The sequence below is a fragment of the Hemitrygon akajei genome, unplaced genomic scaffold (genome assembly GCF_048418815.1).
Source record: "Hemitrygon akajei unplaced genomic scaffold, sHemAka1.3 Scf000043, whole genome shotgun sequence".
Classification (NCBI taxonomy): domain Eukaryota; kingdom Metazoa; phylum Chordata; class Chondrichthyes; order Myliobatiformes; family Dasyatidae; genus Hemitrygon; species Hemitrygon akajei.
Window position 1 is genome coordinate 9143026 of NW_027331929.1, and position 22698 is coordinate 9165723.

Here is a 22698-nt window from a genome sequence, read left to right on the forward strand (position 1 = left end):
AAAGTGAATCACCCTCCACAACGTCGCATCGCACACTTCTGAAGTTAGACATCGGGTGACGCTTTCTGTGGACCGTCCTATCGCAGACACCCTGGTTCATACACAAACTGAAGCTTACTCCCCCGGGTCCCTTCAGAAACTCCCATGTTCAGAAGCTCTTTCCCTTTCAACAATACCCAGAACTCCGATGTTCCAGTAGTCTTGAATTGTGTGTCGGCTCGGAGAACGTGCGTGTGTTTGTGTTCAGAGCATGTGCAGGGAACAGGAGAGAATTGGTGCGGAAATGGACATGGTCGTGAGGTAGCAGTCACTGGGATGAAATGTTGCCGAAACAAACGATCGGTCTGTTCACACAGAACAGTGCAGAGGCTCAAAACCGAGAGATCGATATCCGGTGGAAGGGGACTGGGTGGTGTAACAACAGACGTCACCTCTCCCCCTCCTCCACATAATTCCATATAAACAGAGAGAGAGGGAGACGTGTACATGTGGGAGAGGGTCAATGGAACCGTGGAGGACCTGCAGGGGATGGAAGGGGTTAGGGAGACGGGGAGAGGAGTTGGGGAAGGAGAAGGTAACGGAGTCGGCACGGAGTGTAGGGGACTCAGGGGTGATGGACACAGTGTAGAAGAAGATGGCGGTGGCGGAAACGGGGAGGGCTGTGGAAAATCGTGAATGACGGTGACGAGGATGGTCGGCTGGGAAGGAGGGCTGACGACGAACAGGAGACTGAAAACACAATGAACCAGTAACACCTTCTTCCCCTCCACCAGCATATTCCTGAACGCATCAGCACCACTTCCACATTTTTGGGGCATTTATTAGCTTTTGTGCATTTGACATTAATCTTACATACTTGCGCCCAACTGATCCTTCAAAAGAAGAAATCTCAGGTGGTCTAAGTCACAGATAATAAAACAGACCGTGAGTCCGGTAGAAAAGATGCGATACAGGTGGACAGGACATTTGACACGCTGGCCTTCATCAGTCAGGACACTGAGTACGGGGGTCGGAGGTCACGTTGCAGTTGCAGATGACGTCGGTCAGGCCGCACTTGGAGTATGGAGTTCAGTTCTGCTTGCCTTGCTCTAAGAAAAATCTCAACGAACCGGAAAGATTGCAGAGGGAGATTTCCGAGGATGCTGCCGGGGCAGGAGGGACTGAGTTATGGAGCGAGTTTGGGAATTCTGAGACATTTTTCGGTGACCTTACAGAGGTGTAGAAAATCACGAGGGACACAGATCAGCCGAATGCGTGCACTCTATTTCCCCATGACTGGAGTAATGAGAACATTAACGCACATGATTGAGGTGAGAGTAGCTAAAGACAGAAGCGGGGTGCGAGTTGGGTTTGATAAAAGCGACACAGTAGGATGAGAAGAGTGGGTAGAGACAGAATCTCTAATCGAGGGGAGAGAGTGGAGCTATGGAGCTCTTTTGGGAACTGATCCAGGTTGTGGGAAAGAATGAGCTAGTGGAAGTGAAAGCTAATCGCGGGAGAGACCGGGAACAGAAGGGGGAATTGGGGGCGAGGGAAGCAAGAAACCAGGCTGAGGAAAACGGGGATGAAACAGAGGAGGCGGGAGTGGAGAAGGATAAGGGAGAGTCATTAGAGGGACGAGTGTACAGAGATGGTAAGTTGGTGAGTAAGACTGTGATAGAACGAAAGAGGAGAATAGGGTAAGGGTGACTGGCAGCGGCGCGGAGGGGTTAATGTGAGTGGTTAAGAGAAATGGAGGAGAAAGAGGGTTTTATCATTGTATTCAAGTCGGTCCCAGTGGTTGGTGACAGAGATCCTGGATCTTTTCAGAAATAACTGGGCACGAAGGTGCAGACTTCTCACAGATGAAGCGCGTGCGAACCTCATCGCAAGGTTTACTCTCACTCTGCCGTGTACATACACCACACTCGGGGTCTCCACCGCTCAGCCGGAACATGACATTCGAAGCCACTTTCCTGTCAAAGAGTGGTAAACAATGTCAACACACCTCCAGCAGTCAGTCCCCAAAAAACACTGATATCCTCCCTCGTCATTGACCTGTGGCACCCCAACATCTCCCACAACCCCACTGTCCCAGCACAGCCCTGTGTCAGTCTCCAGAATATCCCACTGACCCATTCTCTCTGCAGCCCAGTGTCAGTCACCAAAGTAATCCCTTGCCCCCTCTAACAGCAGATCGGTGTCAGAGACCAGAATTATAACAGGACCCAACATTCTCCTCACAGGCCCGTGTCAGTCCCCAAATTATTCCCACAGCGCCAGTGTCTTCCAAGGCCCCATGTCAGTCCTCAAAATGCTCCCACTTCTTTACTGTCTCCCCACGGGCCTGTGTTATCTGCCTAAGTGCACACACTCACCAATCCCATCCCACAGATCAGTGTCAGTCCAAACTACACTCACCGCCTGACTCTCTCCCCACAGCCCCGTGCCGGACCCCCATATAATCCCACTGCTCAACCCTCTTCTCAGAGACCTGTGTCAGTCACCAAGACACCTCCCGTTTCTCATGCTCTCCCCACGGACGTGTCTCAGTCCCCAGAGTACTCCCACTGAACCATGCTCTCCCCACAGATCTGTGTCTGTCCCCACAGTACACCCCTCCCTCATTCTCCGCTCACAGACATGTGCCAGGCCCCAAAGTGTTCCCACTGCCTCACTCTCTCCCGCAACCTGGGTCAGTTCCCAAAAGAGCTCTATAGTTCCACTCTCTCCCCACGGACACGTGCTGGTCCCCAAAATAATCCCAATGCCTAGCCTTCCCATAAAGACCTGTGTCAACCACCGAAAGACAGCCACATCCCACTCTCTTCCCACAGCCCATGTCAGTTCCCACATTTGGAGAAGGAAGTCTGAGGATCAGAAAGGATTTTTTTCTTCTTCTCACTGCAGTTAAGAGAGGCGGGACTGCGCAGGCCTGTGACGTTGGGCAGCGAAGCGGGGAAGATTTAAAAGGAACACAGCCTTATACAGCGGGCAGCGGAGTGAGCCGGGAGCAGAGTAAAGGGCTCTTAAGGGATTTGGCGTACCAGGCTTAGGTGGAAACGGGCGAGGTAAGGTAGGTTTTGTTTTAATTTTTCCTTTTATTTGAGGAAATGGGGAATTATGAGTGTGAGGGCAGTTTGTTGTCCTCGGTGTCTGATTGGGAGGTCCTGGAGACTCGTAGCCTGCCGGACGTCCGCATCTGCGTCGGGTGCGCCGAGTTTTAGGTCCTAAGGGACCGTGTTAGGGAACAGAAGCTGCAGCTCGATTACCTTCGTCTGGTCAGGAAGAGTGAGGAGATGATAGAGATGAGTTACCGGCAGGTGGGCACACCAGGGCCACAGGAGGCCGAAGGTGCGTCAAGGATAGGAGAGGGAAGGGGAAGAGTCAGGTAGTAGAGAGTACACCAGTGGCTGTACCCCTTGAAAATAAGTACTTCTGATTGAGTACTGTTGGGGGGGGGGGACAACTTACCTGGGAGAAACGACAGGTGCCGTGCCACTGGCATAGAGTCCGGCCTGTAGCTCAGAAGCGTAGGGAAAGGAAGAGGAAGGTAGTAGTAATAGGGGACTCGATACTTAGGGGGTCAGACAGGCGATTCTGTGGGCCCAGTCAGGAGACCCGGATGGTAGTTTGCCTCCCTGGTGCCAGGGTCCGGGATGTTACTGATCGCGTCCAAGATATCCTGAAGTGGGAGGGAAAGCAGCCAAAGGTCGTGGTACATATCGGTACCAATGACATAGGTAGGAAAAGGGAAGTGGTCCTGAAAGGAGAATATAGGGAGTTAGGAAGTAAGTTGTGAAGAAGGACCGCAAAGGTAGTAATCTAGGGATTACTGCCTGTGCCTCGCGACAGTGACAGTAGGAATGGAATGAGATGGAGGATAACTGCGTGGCTGAGGGATTGAAGCAGGGGGCAGTGATTCAAGTTTCTGGGATCTCCATTAGGGCAGGTGTGACCCGTACAAAAAGTATGGGTTACTCTTGAATCCTAAGGGGACAAATATCCAGGCGGGGAGATTTGCTAAGGCTACGGGGGAGACTTTAAAATAGAATGGTTGGGGTGTGAATGAATTTGAAGATACTGGGAGAGAGCAGGTTTTTTCCCAAATAGAAAAAAGCTAGTAGACAGTGTCAGAGGGAGGATAAGCAGGTGATGGAGAAGAGGAGCGCTCAGACCGAGGATGTAGGAGAGAAGGAAGAAAATGATAATAAAGTTGTTTGTACCGTTAGGGATAAACATAGAGGAAGAGGTGGAGAGCTTTTTCAATGTATCTATTTTAATGCTAGGAGCATTGTAAGAAATGTGGATAAGCTTAGAGCATGGATTGATACTTGGAAATATGATGTTGTAGCTTTCAGTGAATCATGGTTGCAGGAGGGGTGTGATTGGCAACTAAGTATTCGTTGATTTCTATGATGAAGAGATGTAATGGGACATCTTCCTCCACTGCGCAATCTCATCTATGAACGCACGAGAACTAACTCCATATTTTTCTATCAGGTCTGATAGAATCGGAGGGGCAAGAGGGGGTGTCTTGCATTATTTGTCAGAGAAAATATTACAGCGGTGGTAATACAGGATAGATTAGAGGGTTCGTCTACGGAGGCTATTTCGTGCGAATTGAGGAATGTGAAAGGTGTAGTAACAATTCTAGACCACCTAATGGGGAGCGAGAATTGGAGGAGCAAATTTCTAAGGAGATAGCAGATATTTGTAGTAAGCACAAGGTTGTGATTGTGGGAGATTTTAATCATCCACACATGGACTGGGAAGCCAATTCTGTAAAAGCGCTGGATGGTTTGGTGTTTGTAGAATCTATGCAGTCTAGTTTTTTGCAGCAATGCATAGAGGTGCCAACTAGAGATAGGGCAGTGCTGGATCTCCTGTTAGGGAATGAGGTAGGTCAGGTGACGGAGGTATGATTTGGGTTCCATTTGTCATTTAAACAAATGGATAGGCATATGGATAGGAAAGGAATGGAGGGTTATGGGCTGAGTGCAGTTAGAAGGGACTAGGTGAGAGTGAGCGTTCGTCACGGACTAGAAGGGCCGAGATGGCCTGTTTCCGTGCTGTAATTGTTATGTAGTTATATGGTTCTATTAATTTTACTGCACACTCTGTACCAACAGCCCTCGTCGATCCTCAAACAAATCCAATTGCCCATTCACTCACCGCAGAACTTTCTCTATCTCCAAAAGTCCCCGTTTTCCCAGTCTCTCCCCACAGCCCTTGTCAGTCCGCAAACTCATACCAATGTCCACTCCCTTTAGCAAACCGTGTCTGACCACAAACTAATCTCACTACTCACAACCTTCTCGCAGCCTGTGTCAGTCCCCAAAATAAATGCACTGCCCACTCGCTTCTGGCAGCCTGTATCAATCCGACGACCCACTTTCATATCAGAAACTTGCACAATCCCAAATCTCACCCGTCTTTGCATTCGCCAATCCAGTGTGAAATGCCTTCGTCGCGGATAGCTTTGGCAACAAAATTCTGTGAAATTAAATTGCTATCATCAATGATTGAATTCCAAAGATATTTACGTTGCGTCCCTTTATGAATGAACCCGGGAGAGTGTGAAGGGATGGTGTTGAACGAGCTTAATACTGTGACTCACCACGCGAGAATGTGAATGGCACGGTGTGGAAGGAGCCTCACTCTGTGTCTGAACCGGGACTGTATGATGTGACGGTGTGGAAGGAGCCTCACTCTGTGTCTGAACACGGGACTGTATGATGTGACGGTGTGGAGTGAGCCTCACTATGTGTCTGACCCCGGACATGTGTGATGGAACGGTGTGGAAGGAGATTCACTCAGTTTCTGACAGCAGGAGTCTGTGCTGGGACGAGAAGGAGGGAGCTTCACTCTGTGTCTGAGCCCGGAAGTATGAGATCAAACGGTGTGGAGGGAGCTTCCCTCTGGTGTGGATATATCTTCCGTCCATCTGACACGTACCTGTTCTTCTGCTGAATTTATCTCAAGAAGTTTAGAATCAGATTTCGAACAATTCTGCTTCGCTTCATCGTAGGAAGTGCGAACCGTGGATATAAAATAACACGGGGCTTCATTTCTGATCCAGTTCTGGGAAAACGCTTGCGCTGGAAATTGGGAAAAAAGAACAGTGAATCTCACTACGTACCGTCCATTACATCCATTGCGTGTCAGACAGCGAAAGAGGATCCATCCCCACCGACCCATCACACACACCTGGTCAAGTACAGAATGAAACACACACCTCACCGGACCCTTGACAAACTGGCTCTGGAATTTCCAAACAAGTCGCCGTAAATCCGCCGGGAGACAGACACCGACCCAACGCACACTCCCGGAGTCAGACACAAAGTAAAGCTCACTCCACACCGTCCCATCACATACTCCCGTGGTCAGAAACAGAGTGAATCTTCCTCTACACCGACCCATCACACACTCCCGGGGTCAGAAACAGAGTGAATCTCCCTCCACGCCGTCCCATCACAAACTCCCGGGGTCAGACACAGAGTGAATCTCCCTCCACACCATCCCATCACACACTCCCGGGGTCAGACACAGAGTGAGAGTCCCTCGAAACTGCCCCATTATATGTTCCCGGGGTCAAATACAAACTGCCCTCACACCGTTCTCTCACGCATTCCCGTCGTCAGAATCAAACTGAAGCTCGTTCACACCGTCCCGTCACACTCTCCTGCTGTCAGACTCAAATTGAAACTCTCGCCACGGCACCCAATTACACATTCGCGGGACCCGTCACCAGGTGTAGCTTCCTCAACTCCGCCCCATCACTAACTTCAGGAGTCAGTTAAAAGCTCCTTTTCGCCATACAATCACAGAGATCCTGAGGGACAGACACAAATAGAATTTCAATCCATACCGTCCCGTCACACATTCCCGGGGTGAGACATGAATTAGCTCCCTCCGAAATTTCCAATCGCGCAACCCCTTGCCAGACACTGAGGGACTCTCCTTTAGCATTGCCCCATTACAGAATCCAGGAGTAAACATAGAGTGGAACTCCCTTATACTATTACATCATGCTCATTCCCGGGGTCAGACACAGAGTGAAGCTTTCTCTCGCTCGACGGCCCCAACACACACTCATGGGTTCAGTCTGCACGTTGCTCACTGTCAAATCACACGCTCTGCCAAATCTTCTTCCACACCGACCCCTCACACACTCCCAGGTTCAGACACAGAGTGAATCTCCCTCCACACCTTCCTACCACACACTCCCAGATTCAGATACAGAGTGAATCTCCCTCCACACCGTCCCAGCAGACACTCCCAGATTCAGACACAGAGTGAATCTCCCTCCGCACCGTCCCATCCCACACTCCCGGGGTCAGACACAGAATGAATCTTTCTCCGCACCGTCCCATCCCACACTCCCAGGTTCAGACACAGAATAAATCTCTCTCCGCACCGTCCCATCACACACTCCCGAGATCAGATTAGCAATGAAACTACCTCATCACTGTCCCACCACAGGCACCCGGAGTCAGTTATAGAGTGAAGGTCCCTGCAGGCCATTCAATCACACACATTCCTGACGGGTCAGACTACAAATTTGGGTTCCATCCACAATGTCACGTCACACACTCTCGGGGACAGACGAAGAATGAGGCTCGTGTCTCACGGACTCATTCTACTCTCCCAGTGTCAGACACAGACTGATTCTCCTTCCATACTGTCCCATCACACACGATCGGTGTCAGGCTCAGACTGAATCTTTCACTCCACCAGACTGTCAAACACTCCTTGGGTCAAACATGGAATGCAGCTCACTGCATGCTCTTCCTTGACGCAATCCTGCCGGTAAACACAGAGTGAGCCTCCCTCCACACTTCCCCAACACATCCTCCCCATTGTCTGATAGGAATTGAAACACTCTCTGCACCATCCCGAGGCACACTCCCGTGGTCAGATTGGAAATGAAACACTCTCTGCACCATCCCGATACACACTCCCGTGGTCTGATAGGAAATGAAACACTCTCTGCACCATCCCGATGCACACTCCCGTGGTCAGATAGGAAATGAAATACTCTCTGCACCATCCCGATGCACACTCCCGTGGTCTGATAGGAAATGAAATACTCCCTGCTCCATCCCGATGCACACTCCCGTGGTCAGATAGGAAATTAAATACTCTCTGCATCATCCCGATGCACACTCCCGTGGTCAGATAGGAAATGAAATACTCTCTGCACCATGCCGATGCACACTCCCGTGGTCAGATAGGAAATGAAATACTCTCTGCACCATCCCGATGCACACTCCCGTGGTCAGATAGCAAATGAAATACTCTCTGCACCATCCCGATGCATACTCCCCTGGTCAGATAGGAAATGAAACACTCTCTGCTCCATCCCGATGCACACTCCCGTGATCAGATAGGAAATTAAATACTCTCTGCATCATCCCGATGCACACTCCCGTGGTCAGATAGGAAATGAAACACTCTGTGCACCATCCCGATGCACACTCCCGTTTTCAGATAGAAAATGAAACACTCTCTGCACCATCCCGATGCACACTCCCGTGGTCAGATAGGAAATGAAATACTCTCTGCACCATCCCGATGCACACTCCCGTGGTCAGATAGGAAATGAAATACTCTCTGCACCATCCCGATGCACACTCCCTTGGTCAGATAGGAAATGAAACACGCTCTGCACCATCCCGATGCACACTCCCGTGGCCAGATAGGAAATGAATCACTCTCTGCACCATCCCGATGCATACTCCCGTGGTCAGATAGGAAATGAAATACTCTCTGCACCATCCCGATACACACTCCAGTGGTCAGATAGGAAATGAAATACTCTCTGCACCATCCCGATGCACACTCCCGTGGTCAGATAGGAAATTAAATACTCTCTGCATCATCCCGATGCACACTCCCGTGGTCAGATAGGAAATGAAGCACTCTCTGCACCATCCCGATACATACTACCGTGGTCAGATAGGAAATGAAATACTCTCTGCACCATCCCGATGCACACTCCCGTGGTCAGATAGGAAATGAAACACTCTCTGCACCATCCCGATGCACACTCCCGTGGTCAGATAGGAAATGAAACACTCTCTGCACCATCCCGATGCACACTCCCGTTGTCAGATAGGAAATTAAATACTCTCTGCTCCATCCCGATGCACACTCCCTTGGTCAGATAGGAAATGAAACACGCTCTGCACCATCCCGATGCACACTCCCGTGGTCAGATAGGAAATTAAATACTCTCTGCTCCATCCCGATGCACACTCCCGTGGTCAGATAGGAAAATGAAACACTCTCTGCACCATCCCGATGCACACTCCCGTGGTCTGATAGGAAATGAAACACTCTCTGCACCATCCCGATGCACACTCCCGTGGTCAGATAGGAAATGAAATACTCTCTGCACCATCCCGATGCCCACTCCCCTGGTCAGATAGGAAATGAAACACGCTCTGCACCATCCCGATGCACACTCCCGTGGCCAGATAGGAAATGAAACACTCTCTGCACCATCCCGATGCACGCTCCCGTGGCCAGATAGGAAATGAAATACTTTCTGCACCATGCCGATGCACACTCCCGTGGTAAGATAGGAAATGATACACTCTCTGCACCATCCCGATGCACACTCCCGTGGTCAGATAGGAAATGAAATACTCTCTGCACCATCCCGATGCACACTCCCGTGGTCTGATAGGAAATGAAACACTCTCTGCACCATCCCGATGCACACTCCCGTTGTCAGATAGGAAATGAAATACTCTCTGCACCATCCCGATGCCCACTCCCTTGGTCAGATAGGAAATGAAACACGCTCTGCACCATCCCGATGCACACTCCCGTGGCCAGATAGAAAATGATACACTCTCTGCACCATCCCGATGCATAGTCCCGTGGTCAGATAGGAAATGAAATACTCTCTGCACCATCTTGATGCACACACCCGTGGTCAGATAGGAAATGAAATACTCTCTGCACCATCCCGATACACACTCCAGTGGTCAGATAGGAAATGAAATACTCTCTGCACCATCCCGATGCACACTCCCGTGGTCAGATAGGAAATGAAACACTCTTTGCACCATCCCGATGCACACTCCCGTGGTCAGATAGGAAATGAAACACTCTCTGCACCATCCCGATACATACTACCGTGGTCAGATAGGAAATGAAATACTCTCTGCACCATCCCTATACACACTCCAGTGGTCAGATAGGAAATGAAATACTCTCTGCACCATCCCGATGCACACTCCCGTGGTCAGATAGGAAATGAAATACTCTCTGCACCATCCCGATGCACACTCCCGTGGTCAGATAGGAAATGAAACACTCTCTGCTCCATCCCGATGCACACTCCCGTGGTCTGATAGGAAATGAAACACTCTCTGCACCATCCCGATGCACACTCCCGTGGTCAGATAGGAAATGAAATACTCTCTGCACCATCCCGATGCACACTCCCGTGGTCAGATAGGAAATGAAATACTCTCTGCACCATCCCGATGCACACTCCCTTGGTCAGATAGGAAATGAAACACGCTCTGCACCATCCCGATGCACACTCCCGTGGCCAGATAGGAAATGAATCACTCTCTGCACCATCCCGATGCATACTCCCGTGGTCAGATAGGAAATGAAATACTCTCTGCACCATCCCGATACACACTCCAGTGGTCAGATAGGAAATGAAATACTCTCTGCACCATCCCGATGCACACTCCCGTGGTCAGATAGGAAATTAAATACTCTCTGCATCATCCCGATGCACACTCCCGTGGTCAGATAGGAAATGAAGCACTCTCTGCACCATCCCGATACATACTACCGTGGTCAGATAGGAAATGAAATACTCTCTGCACCATCCCGATGCACACTCCCGTGGTCAGATAGGAAATGAAACACTCTCTGCACCATCCCGATGCACACTCCCGTGGTCAGATAGGAAATGAAACACTCTCTGCACCATCCCGATGCACACTCCCGTTGTCAGATAGGAAATTAAATACTCTCTGCTCCATCCCGATGCACACTCCCTTGGTCAGATAGGAAATGAAACACGCTCTGCACCATCCCGATGCACACTCCCGTGGTCAGATAGGAAATTAAATACTCTCTGCTCCATCCCGATGCACACTCCCGTGGTCAGATAGGAAAATGAAACACTCTCTGCACCATCCCGATGCACACTCCCGTGGTCTGATAGGAAATGAAACACTCTCTGCACCATCCCGATGCACACTCCCGTGGTCAGATAGGAAATGAAATACTCTCTGCACCATCCCGATGCCCACTCCCTTGGTCAGATAGGAAATGAAACACGCTCTGCACCATCCCGATGCACACTCCCGTGGCCAGATAGGAAATGAAACACTCTCTGCACCATCCCGATGCACGCTCCCGTGGCCAGATAGGAAATGAAATACTTTCTGCACCATGCCGATGCACACTCCCGTGGTAAGATAGGAAATGATACACTCTCTGCACCATCCCGATGCACACTCCCGTGGTCAGATAGGAAATGAAATACTCTCTGCACCATCCCGATGCACACTCCCGTGGTCTGATAGGAAATGAAACACTCTCTGCACCATCCCGATGCACACTCCCGTTGTCAGATAGGAAATGAAATACTCTCTGCACCATCCCGATGCCCACTCCCTTGGTCAGATAGGAAATGAAACACGCTCTGCACCATCCCGATGCACACTCCCGTGGCCAGATAGAAAATGATACACTCTCTGCACCATCCCGATGCATAGTCCCGTGGTCAGATAGGAAATGAAATACTCTCTGCAACATCTTGATGCACACACCCGTGGTCAGATAGGAAATGAAATACTCTCTGCACCATCCCGATACACACTCCAGTGGTCAGATAGGAAATGAAATACTCTCTGCACCATCCCGATGCACACTCCCGTGGTCAGATAGGAAATGAAACACTCTTTGCACCATCCCGATGCACACTCCCGTGGTCAGATAGGAAATGAAACACTCTCTGCACCATCCCGATACATACTACCGTGGTCAGATAGGAAATGAAATACTCTCTGCACCATCCCTATACACACTCCAGTGGTCAGATAGGAAATGAAATACTCTCTGCACCATCCCGATGCACACTCCCGTGGTCAGATAGGAAATGAAACACTCTCTGCACCATCCCGATGCACTCTCCCGTGGTCAGATAGGAAATGAAACACTCTCTGCTCCATCCCGATGCACACTCCCGTGGCCAGATAGGAAATGAAATACTTTCTGCACCATGCCGATGCACACTCCCGTGGTAAGATAGGAAATGATACACTCTCTGCACCATCCCGATGCACACTCCCGTGGTCAGATAGGAAATGAAATACTCTCTGCACCATCCCGATGCACACTCCCGTGGTCAGATAGGAAATGAAACACTCTCTGCTCCATCCCGATGCACACTCCCGTGGTCTGATAGGAAATGAAACACTCTCTGCACCATCCCGATGCACTCTCCCGTGGTCAGATAGGAAATGAAACACTCTCTGCACCATCCCGATGCACACTCCCGTGGTCAGATAGGAAATGAAACACTCTCTGCACCATCCCGATGCACACTCCCGTGGTCAGATAGGAAATGAAACACTCTCTGCACCATCCCGATGCACACTCCCGTGGTCAGATAGGAAATGAAACACTCTCTGCACCATCCCGATGCACACTCCCGTGGTCAGATAGGAAATGAAACACTCTCTGCACCATACCGATGCACACTCCCGTGGTCAGATAGGAAATTAAATACTCTCTGCTCCATCCCGATGCACACTCCCGTGGTCAGATAGGAAAATGAAACACTCTCTGCACCATCCCGATGCACACTCCCTTGGTCAGATAGGAAATGAAACAAGCTCTGCACCATCCCGATGCACACTCCCGTGGTCAGATAGGAAATTAAATACTCTCTGCTCCATCCCGATGCACACTCCCGTGGTCAGATAGGAAATGAAACACTCTCTGCACCATCCCGATGCACACTCCCGTGGTCAGATAGGAAATGAAACACTCTCTGCACCATCCCGATACATACTACCGTGGTCAGATAGGAAATGAAATACTCTCTGCACCATCCCTATACACACTCCAGTGGTCAGATAGGAAATGAAATACTCTCTGCACCATCCCGATGCACACTCCCGTGGTCAGATAGGAAATGAAACACTCTCTGCACCATCCCGATGCACTCTCCCGTGGTCAGATAGGAAATGAAACACTCTCTGCTCCATCCCGATGCACACTCCCGTGGCCAGATAGGAAATGAAATACTTTCTGCACCATGCCGATGCACACTCCCGTGGTAAGATAGGAAATGATACACTCTCTGCACCATCCCGATGCACACTCCCGTGGTCAGATAGGAAATGAAATACTCTCTGCACCATCCCGATGCACACTCCCGTGGTCAGATAGGAAATGAAACACTCTCTGCACCATCCCGATGCACACTCCCGTGGTCTGATAGGAAATGAAACACTCTCTGCACCATCCCGATGCACTCTCCCGTGGTCAGATAGGAAATGAAACACTCTCTGCACCATCCCGATGCACACTCCCGTGGTCAGTTAGGAAATGAAACACTCTCTGCACCATCCCGATGCACACTCCCGTGGTAAGATAGGAAATGAAACACTCTCTGCACCATCCCGATGCACACTCCCGTGGTCAGATAGGAAATGAAACACTCTCTGCACCATCCCGATGCACACTCCCGTGGTCAGATAGGAAATGAAACACTCTCTGCACCATCCCGATGCACACTCCCGTGGTCAGATAGGAAATTAAATGCTCTCTGCTCCATCCCGATGCACACTCCCGTGGTCAGATAGGAAAATGAAACACTCTCTGCACCATCCCGATGCACACTCCCGTGGTCTGATAGGAAATGAAACACTCTCTGCACCATCCCGATGCACACTCCCGTGGTCAGATAGGAAATGAAATACTCTCTGCACCATCCCGATGCCCACTCCCTTGGTCAGATAGGAAATGAAACACGCTCTGCACCATCCCGATGCACACTCCCGTGGCCAGATAGGAAATGAAACACTCTCTGCACCATCCCGATGCATAGTCCCGTGGTCAGATAGGAAATGAAATACTCTCTGCACCATCCCGATGCACACTCCCGTGGTCAGATAGGAAACGAAACACTCTCTGCACCATCCCGATGCACACTCCCGTGGTCAGATAGGAAATGAAACACTCTCTGCACCATCCCGATGCACACTCCCGTGGTCAGATAGGAAATTAAATACTCTCTGCTCCATCCCGATGCACACTCCCGTGGTCAGATAGGAAATTAAATACTCTCTGCTCCATCCCGATGCACACTCCCGTGGTCAGATAGGAAAATGAAACACTCTCTGCACCATCCCGATGCACACTCCCGTGGTCTGATAGGAAATGAAACACTCTCTGCACCATCCCGATGCACACTCCCGTGGTCAGATAGGAAATGAAATACTCTCTGCACCATCCCGATGCACACTCCCTTGGTCAGATAGGAAATGAAACACGCTCTGCACCATCCCGATGCACACTCCCGTGGTCAGATAGGAAATTAAATACTCTCTGCTCCATCCCGATGCACACACCCGTGGTCAGATAGGAAATGAAACACTCTCTGCACCATCCCGATGCACACTCCCGTGGTCAGATAGGAAATGAAACACTCTCTGCACCATCCCGATACATACTACCGTGGTCAGATAGGAAATGAAATACTCTCTGCACCATCCCTATACACACTCCAGTGGTCAGATAGGAAATGAAATACTCTCTGCACCATCCCGATGCACACTCCCGTGGTCAGATAGGAAATGAAACACTCTCTGCACCATCCCGATGCACTCTCCCGTGGTCAGATAGGAAATGAAACACTCTCTGCTCCATCCCGATGCACACTCCCGTGGCCAGATAGGAAATGAAATACTTTCTGCACCATGCCGATGCACACTCCCGTCTTAAGATAGGAAATGATACACTCTCTGCACCATCCCGATGCACACTCCCGTGGTCAGATAGGAAATGAAATACTCTCTGCACCATCCCGATGCACACTCCCGTGGTCAGATAGGAAATGAAACACTCTCTGCACCATCCCGATGCACACTCCCGTGGTCTGATAGGAAATGAAACACTCTCTGCACCATCCCGATGCACTCTCCCGTGGTCAGATAGGAAATGAAACACTCTCTGCACCATCCCGATGCACACTCCCGTGGTCAGATAGGAAATGAAATACTCTCTGCACCATCCCGATGCACACTCCCGTGGTCAGATAGGAAATGTAACACTCTCTGCACCATCCCGATGCACACTCCCGTGGTCAGATAGGAAATGAAACACTCTCTGCACCATCCCGATGCACACTCCCGTGGTCAGATAGGAAATGAAACACTCTCTGCACCATCCCGATGCACACTCCCGTGGTCAGATAGGAAATGAAACACTCTCTGCACCATCCCGATGCACACTCCCATGGTCAGATAGGAAATGCAACACTCTCTGCACCATCCCGATGCACACTCCCGTGGTCAGATAGGAAATTAAATACTCTCTGCTCCATCCCGATGCACACTCCCGTGGTCAGATAGGAAAATGAAACACTCTCTGCACCATCCCGATGCACACTCCCGTGGTCAGATAGGAAATGATACACTCTCTGCACCATCCCTATACACACTCCAGTGGTCAGATAGGAAATGAAATACTCTCTGCACCATCCCGATGCACACTCCCGTGGTCAGATAGGAAATGAAACACTCTCTGCACCATCCCGATGCACACTCCCGTGGTAAGATAGGAAATGATACACTCTCTGCACCATCCCGATGCACACTCCCGTGGTCAGATAGGAAATGAAATACTCTCTGCACCATCCCGATGCACACTCCCGTGGTCAGATAGGAAATGAAACACTCTCTGCTCCATCCCGATGCACACTCCCGTGGTCTGATAGGAAATGAAACACTCTCCGCACCATCCCGATGCACTCTCCCGTGGTCAGATAGGAAATGAAACACTCTCTGCACCATCCCGATGCACACTCCCGTGGTCAGTTAGGAAATGAAATACTCTCTGCACCATCCCGATGCACACTCCCGTGGTCTGATAGGAAATGAAACACTCTCTGCACCATCCCGATGCACACTCCCGTGGTCAGATAGGAAATGAAACACTCTCTGCACCATCCCGATGCACACTCCCGTGGTCAGATAGGAAATGAAACACTCTCTGCACCATCCCGATACATACTACCGTGGTCAGATAGGAAATGAAATACTCTCTGCACCATCCCTATACACACTCCAGTGGTCAGATAGGAAATGAAATACTCTCTGCACCATCCCGATGCACACTCCCGTGGTCAGATAGGAAATGAAACACTCTCTGCACCATCCCGATGCACTCTCCCGTGGTCAGATAGGAAATGAAACACTCTCTGCTCCATCCCGATGCACACTCCCGTGGCCAGATAGGAAATGAAATACTTTCTGCACCATGCCGATGCACACTCCCGTGGTAAGATAGGAAATGATACACTCTCTGCACCATCCCGATGCACACTCCCGTGGTCAGATAGGAAATGAAACACTCTCTGCTCCATCCCGATGCACACTCCCGTGGTCTGATAGGAAATGAAACACTCTCTGCACCATCCCGATACATACTACCGTGGTCAGATAGGAAATGAAATACTCTCTGCACCATCCCTATACACACTCCAGTGGTCAGATAGGAAATGAAATACTCTCTGCACCATCCCGATGCACACTCCCGTGGTCAGATAGGAAATGAAACACTCTCTGCACCATCCCGATGCACTCTCCGGTGGTCAGATAGGAAATGAAACACTCTCTGCTCCATCCCGATGCACACTCCCGTGGCCAGATAGGAAATGAAATACTTTCTGCACCATGCCGATGCACACTCCCGTGGTAAGATAGGAAATGATACACTCTCTGCACCATCCCGATGCACACTCCCGTGGTCAGGTAGGAAATTAAATACTCTCTGCACCATCCCGATGCACACTCCCGTGGTCAGATAGGAAATTAAATACTCTCTGCTCCATCCCGATGCACACTCCCGTGGTCAGATAGGAAAATGACACACTCTCTGCACCATCCCGATGCACACTCCCGTGGTAAGATAGGAAATGATACACTCTCTGCACCATCCCTATACACACTCCAGTGGTCAGATAGGAAATGAAATACTCTCTGCACCATCCCGATGCACACTCCCGTGGTCAGATAGGAAATGAAACACTCTCTGCACCATCCCGATGCACTCTCCCGTGGTCAGATAGGAAATGAAACACTCTCTGCTCCATCCCGATGCACACTCCCGTGGCCAGATAGGAAATGAAATACTTTCTGCACCATGCCGATGCACACTCCCGTGGTAAGATAGGAAATGATACACTCTCTGCACCATCCCGATGCACACTCCCGTGGTCAGATAGGAAATGAAATACTCTCTGCACCATCCCGATGCACACTCCCGTGGTCAGATAGGAAATGAAACACTCTCTGCTCCATCCCGATGCACACTCCCGTGGTCTGATAGGAAATGAAACACTCTCTGCACCATCCCGATGCACTCTCCCGTGGTCAGATAGGAAATGAAACACTCTCTGCACCATCCCGATGCACACTCCCGTGGTCAGTTAGGAAATGAAATACTCTCTGCACCATCCCGATGCACACTCCCGTGGTCTGATAGGAAATGAAACACTCTCTGCACCATCCCGATGCACACTCCCGTGGTCAGATAGGAAATGAAACACTCTCTGCACCATCCCGATGCACACTCCCGTGGTCAGATAGGAAATGAAACACTCTCTGCACCATCCCGATACATACTACCGTGGTCAGATAGGAAATGAAATACTCTCTGCACCATCCCTATACACACTCCAGTGGTCAGATAGGAAATGAAATACTCTCTGCACCATCCCGATGCACACTCCCGTGGTCAGATAGGAAATGAAACACTCTCTGCACCATCCCAATGCACTCTCCCGTGGTCAGATAGGAAATGAAACACTCTCTGCTCCATCCCGATGCACACTCCCGTGGCCAGATAGGAAATGAAATACTTTCTGCACCATGCCGATGCACACTCCCGTGGTAAGATAGGAAATGATACACTCTCTGCACCATCCCGATGCACACTCTCGTGGTCAGATAGGAAATGAAATACTCTCTGCACCATCCCGATGCACACTCCCGTGGTCAGATAGGAAATGAAACACTCTCTGCTCCATCCCGATGCACACTCCCGTGGTCTGATAGGAAATGAAACACTCTCTGCACCATCCCGATGCACACTCCCGTGGTCAGATAGGAAATTAAATACTCTCTGCTCCATCCCGATGCACACTCCCGTGGTCAGATAGGAAAATGAAACACTCTCTGCACCATCCCGATGCACACTCCCGTGGTCTGATAGGAAATGAAACACTCTCTGCACCATCCCGATGCACACTCCCGTGGTCAGATAGGAAATGAAATACTCTCTGCACCATCCCGATGCACACTCCCGTGGTCAGATAGGAAATGAAACACTCTCTGCACCATCCCGATGCACACTCCCGTGGTCAGATAGGAAATGAAACACTCTCTGCACCATCCCGATGCACACTCCCGTGGTCAGATAGGAAATGAAACACTCTCTGCACCATCCCGATGCACACTCCCGTGGTCAGATAGGAAATGAAACACTCTCTGCACCATCCCGATGCACACTCCCGTGGTCAGATAGGAAATGAAACACTCTCTGCACCATCCCGATGCACACTCCCGTGGTCAGATAGGAAATTAAATACTCTCTGCTCCATCCCGATGCACACTCCCGTGGTCAGATAGGAAAATGATACACTCTCTGCACCATCCCTATACACACTCCAGTGGTCAGATAGGAAATGAAATACTCTCTGCACCATCCCGATGCACACTCCCGTGGTCAGATAGGAAATGAAACACTCTCTGCACCATCCCGATGCACTCTCCCGTGGTCAGATAGGAAATGAAACACTCTCTGCTCCATCCCGATGCACACTCCCGTGGCCAGATAGGAAATGAAATACTTTCTGCACCATGCCGATGCACACTCCCGTCTTAAGATAGGAAATGATACACTCTCTGCACCATCCCGATGCACACTCCCGTGGTCAGATAGGAAATGAAATACTCTCTGCACCATCCCGATGCACACTCCCGTGGTCAGATAGGAAATGAAACACTCTCTGCTCCATCCCGATGCACACTCCCGTGGTCTGATAGGAAATGAAACACTCTCTGCACCATCCCGATGCACTCTCCCGTGGTCAGATAGGAAATCAAACACTCTCTGCACCATCCCGATGCACACTCCCGTGGTCAGTTAGGAAATGAAACACTCTCTGCACCATCCCGATGCACACTCCCGTGGTCAGATAGGAAATGAAACACTCTCTGCACCATCCCGATGCACACTCCCGTGGTCAGATAGGAAATGAAACACTCTCTGCACCATCCCGATGCACACTCCCGTGGTCAGATAGGAAATGAAACACTCTCTGCACCATCCCGATGCACACTCCCGTGGTCAGATAGGAAATTAAATACTCTCTGCACCATCCCGATGCACACTCCCGTGGTCTGATAGGAAATGAAACACTCTCTGCACCATCCCGATGCACACTCCCGTGGTCAGATAGGAAATGAAATACTCTCTGCACCATCCCGATGCACACTCCCTTGGTCAGATAGGAAATGAAACACGCTCTGCACCATCCCGATGCACACTCCCGTGGTCAGATAGGAAATTAAATACTCTCTGCTCCATCCCGATGCACACTCCCGTGGTCAGATAGGAAAATGAAACACGCTCTGCACCATCCCGATGCACACTCCCGTGGTCTGATAGGAAATGAAACACTCTCTGCACCATCCCGATGCACACTCCCGTGGTCAGATAGGAAATGAAATACTCTCTGCACCATCCCGATGCACACTCCCTTGGTCAGATAGGAAATGAAACACGCTCTGCACCATCCCGATGCACACTCCCGTGGCCAGATAGGAAATGAAACACTCTCTGCACCATCCCGATGCATAGTCCCGTGGTCAGATAGGAAATGAAATACTCTCTGCACCATCTTGATGCACACACCCGTGGTCAGATAGGAAATGAAACACTCTCTGCACCATCCCGATGCACACTCCCTTGGTCAGATAGGAAATGAAACACGCTCTGCACCATCCCGATGCACACTCCCGTGGCCAGATAGGAAATGAAACACTCTCTGCACCATCCCGATGCATAGTCCCGTGGTCAGATAGGAAATGAAATACTCTCTGCACCATCTTGATGCACACACCCGTGGTCAGATAGGAAATGAAATACTCTCTGCACCATCCCGATACACACTCCAGTGGTCAGATAGGAAATGAAATACTCTCTGCACCATCCCTATACACACTCCAGTGGTCAGATAGGAAATGAAATACTCTCTGCACCATCCCGATGCACACTCCCGTGGTCAGATAGGAAATGAAACACTCTCTGCACCATCCCGATGCACTCTCCCGTGGTCAGATAGGAAATGAAACACTCTCTGCTCCATCCCGATGCACACTCCCGTGGCCAGATAGGAAATGAAATACTTTCTGCACCATGCCGATGCACACTCCCGTGGTAAGATAGGAAATGATACACTCTCTGCACCATCCCGATGCACACTCCCGTGGTCAGATAGGAAATGAAATACTCTCTGCACCATCCCGATGCACACTCCCGTGGCCAGATAGGAAATGAAATACTCTCTGCACCATCCCGATGCACACTCCCTTGGTCAGATAGGAAATGAAACACGCTTTGCACCATCCCGATGCACACTCCCGTGGCCAGATAGGAAATGAAACACTCTCTGCACCATCCCGATGCATAGTCCCGTGGTCAGATAGGAAATGAAATACTCTTTGCACCATCTTGATGCACACACCCGTGGTCAGATAGGAAATGAAATACTCTCTGCACCATCCCGATACACACTCCAGTGGTCAGATAGGAAATGAAATACTCTTTGCACCATCCCGATGCACACTCCGGTGGCCAGATAGGAAATGAAATACTTTCTGCACCATGCCGATGCATACTCCCGTGGTCTGATAGGAAATGATACACTCTCTGCACCATCCCGATGCACACTCCCGTGGTCAGACACAGTATGATGCTCCTTCCACCCGGTGACTTCAAATTACACAGGGGTCAGAAAACGAGTGAAGCTCCCCCCACACCATCCCATCACACACTCCCGGGGTCAGACACAGAGTGAATCTCCCTCCACACCTTCTCATCACACGTTCCCGAGCCTAACAGAGTCTAAATCTCCCTCCTTACGCTCTCCTTATTTCACATACCTGCTGGCTAGTCACAGAGTGAATCTCTTTCTCCACACAAAGTGAGGTTCCGACAACGCTCTCCACACTGACGGGTTCAGAATCGCTCCACAACATCCAATCACACAATCCGGTGTCACATAGAATGAATGTCCCTCTGCACTGTCCTCTCACACAGTCCCGGAGTCATACACAGATCCTCTCTCTCTAGCATCCCATGACGCACACCGGGAATCTGGCACAGAGTGATGCTCCCTCCACACCATCTCATCGCACACTCCCGGGGCCAGAGACACAGTGAATCTCCCTCCACTCTGTCCCATCGCACATTTCCGGATTCAGACACAGAGGGATGCTCCGTCCGTTCCGTCCCATTCCTCACTCTGGGATTCGGACACAGACAGAAGCTGTCTCTCCACGATCCCATCACACACTGTCGGAATTATACAGAGAGTGAGGCCCCCGCAGTACTGTCCCGTCACACACTCATGGATTCAAATGAACTCTGTTTCCATGGTGCCATAACACACTTCAGGGGTCAGACATGGGGTGAACCGCTCTAGGCAATGTCCCAACACACGATCCCGCGGTTAGACACAGAGTGAAGGTGGATCCATACTGTCCCATCCTACATTTCTGGAGTGATACAAAGAATGAAGCTACAATGCTCCGTCTCACAATCCCGCGGTCAGACACAGAGTGAATCCACCTCCACAACGTCTCGTCAGACTCTCCTGGATTCAGTGATAGAGTGAAACTTCCTCCACGCAGCCCCATCACACACTCACCGGGTCAAACACAGAGTGAATCACCCTCCATAACATCTCTTCACACACTCCCGATGTCAAGCACAGAGTGACGCTTCCTCTCTCCATGCCTGCCCTGTGATGAGGAGCGGGTGGAAGAGGGGGATGATGTCTTACCTCTTCTGCTGGTCAGCCATTCACAGATTCGAGCCTTGATTTCGTTGAGAGATCTGTACTTCGTTTCCATCTGAGTAAACTGGTGACGGAGATCACTGTGCATTCCTTCAAGATCGGACAGATTAGAGTTGAGCGCAGAAAGCTTGGATTGAAGTGTTGAGTTTAACTCAGGGTAGTTTCGGTCGGTGGTGATCTTAGACTGACGAATCTGTGATACTGAGAGACATGGTAAAGGATGTTTACACGTGAGTCAGCGTCACGCTACCGAACGGGTCACAGAGAGTGCTGTGTCAGTGTCACGGTGAAGGGTGTCACAGTGAAGGATGTGCTGGTGGCACAGTGAGAGGCGTCGGCGCCGCATTGAGAGGCGTTTC

General features: G+C 50.3%; 1 protein-coding gene across 1 annotated transcript; it reads right to left on the minus strand.

The window, feature by feature from the left end:
• Positions 1-1238: 1238 nt before the first annotated feature.
• LOC140720490 (C-type lectin domain family 9 member A-like) lies at positions 1239-22422 on the minus strand. Its single transcript, XM_073035339.1, has 4 exons — positions 22325-22422; positions 5938-6080; positions 5411-5475; positions 1239-1955 (listed from the first exon to the last, which is right to left on the minus strand). Exons 1-4 carry the CDS (start codon positions 22392-22394, stop codon positions 1763-1765), a joined length of 471 nt encoding a protein of 156 aa, XP_072891440.1. The 5' UTR covers positions 22395-22422; the 3' UTR covers positions 1239-1762.
• Between the last annotated feature and the right edge of the window lie 276 nt (positions 22423-22698).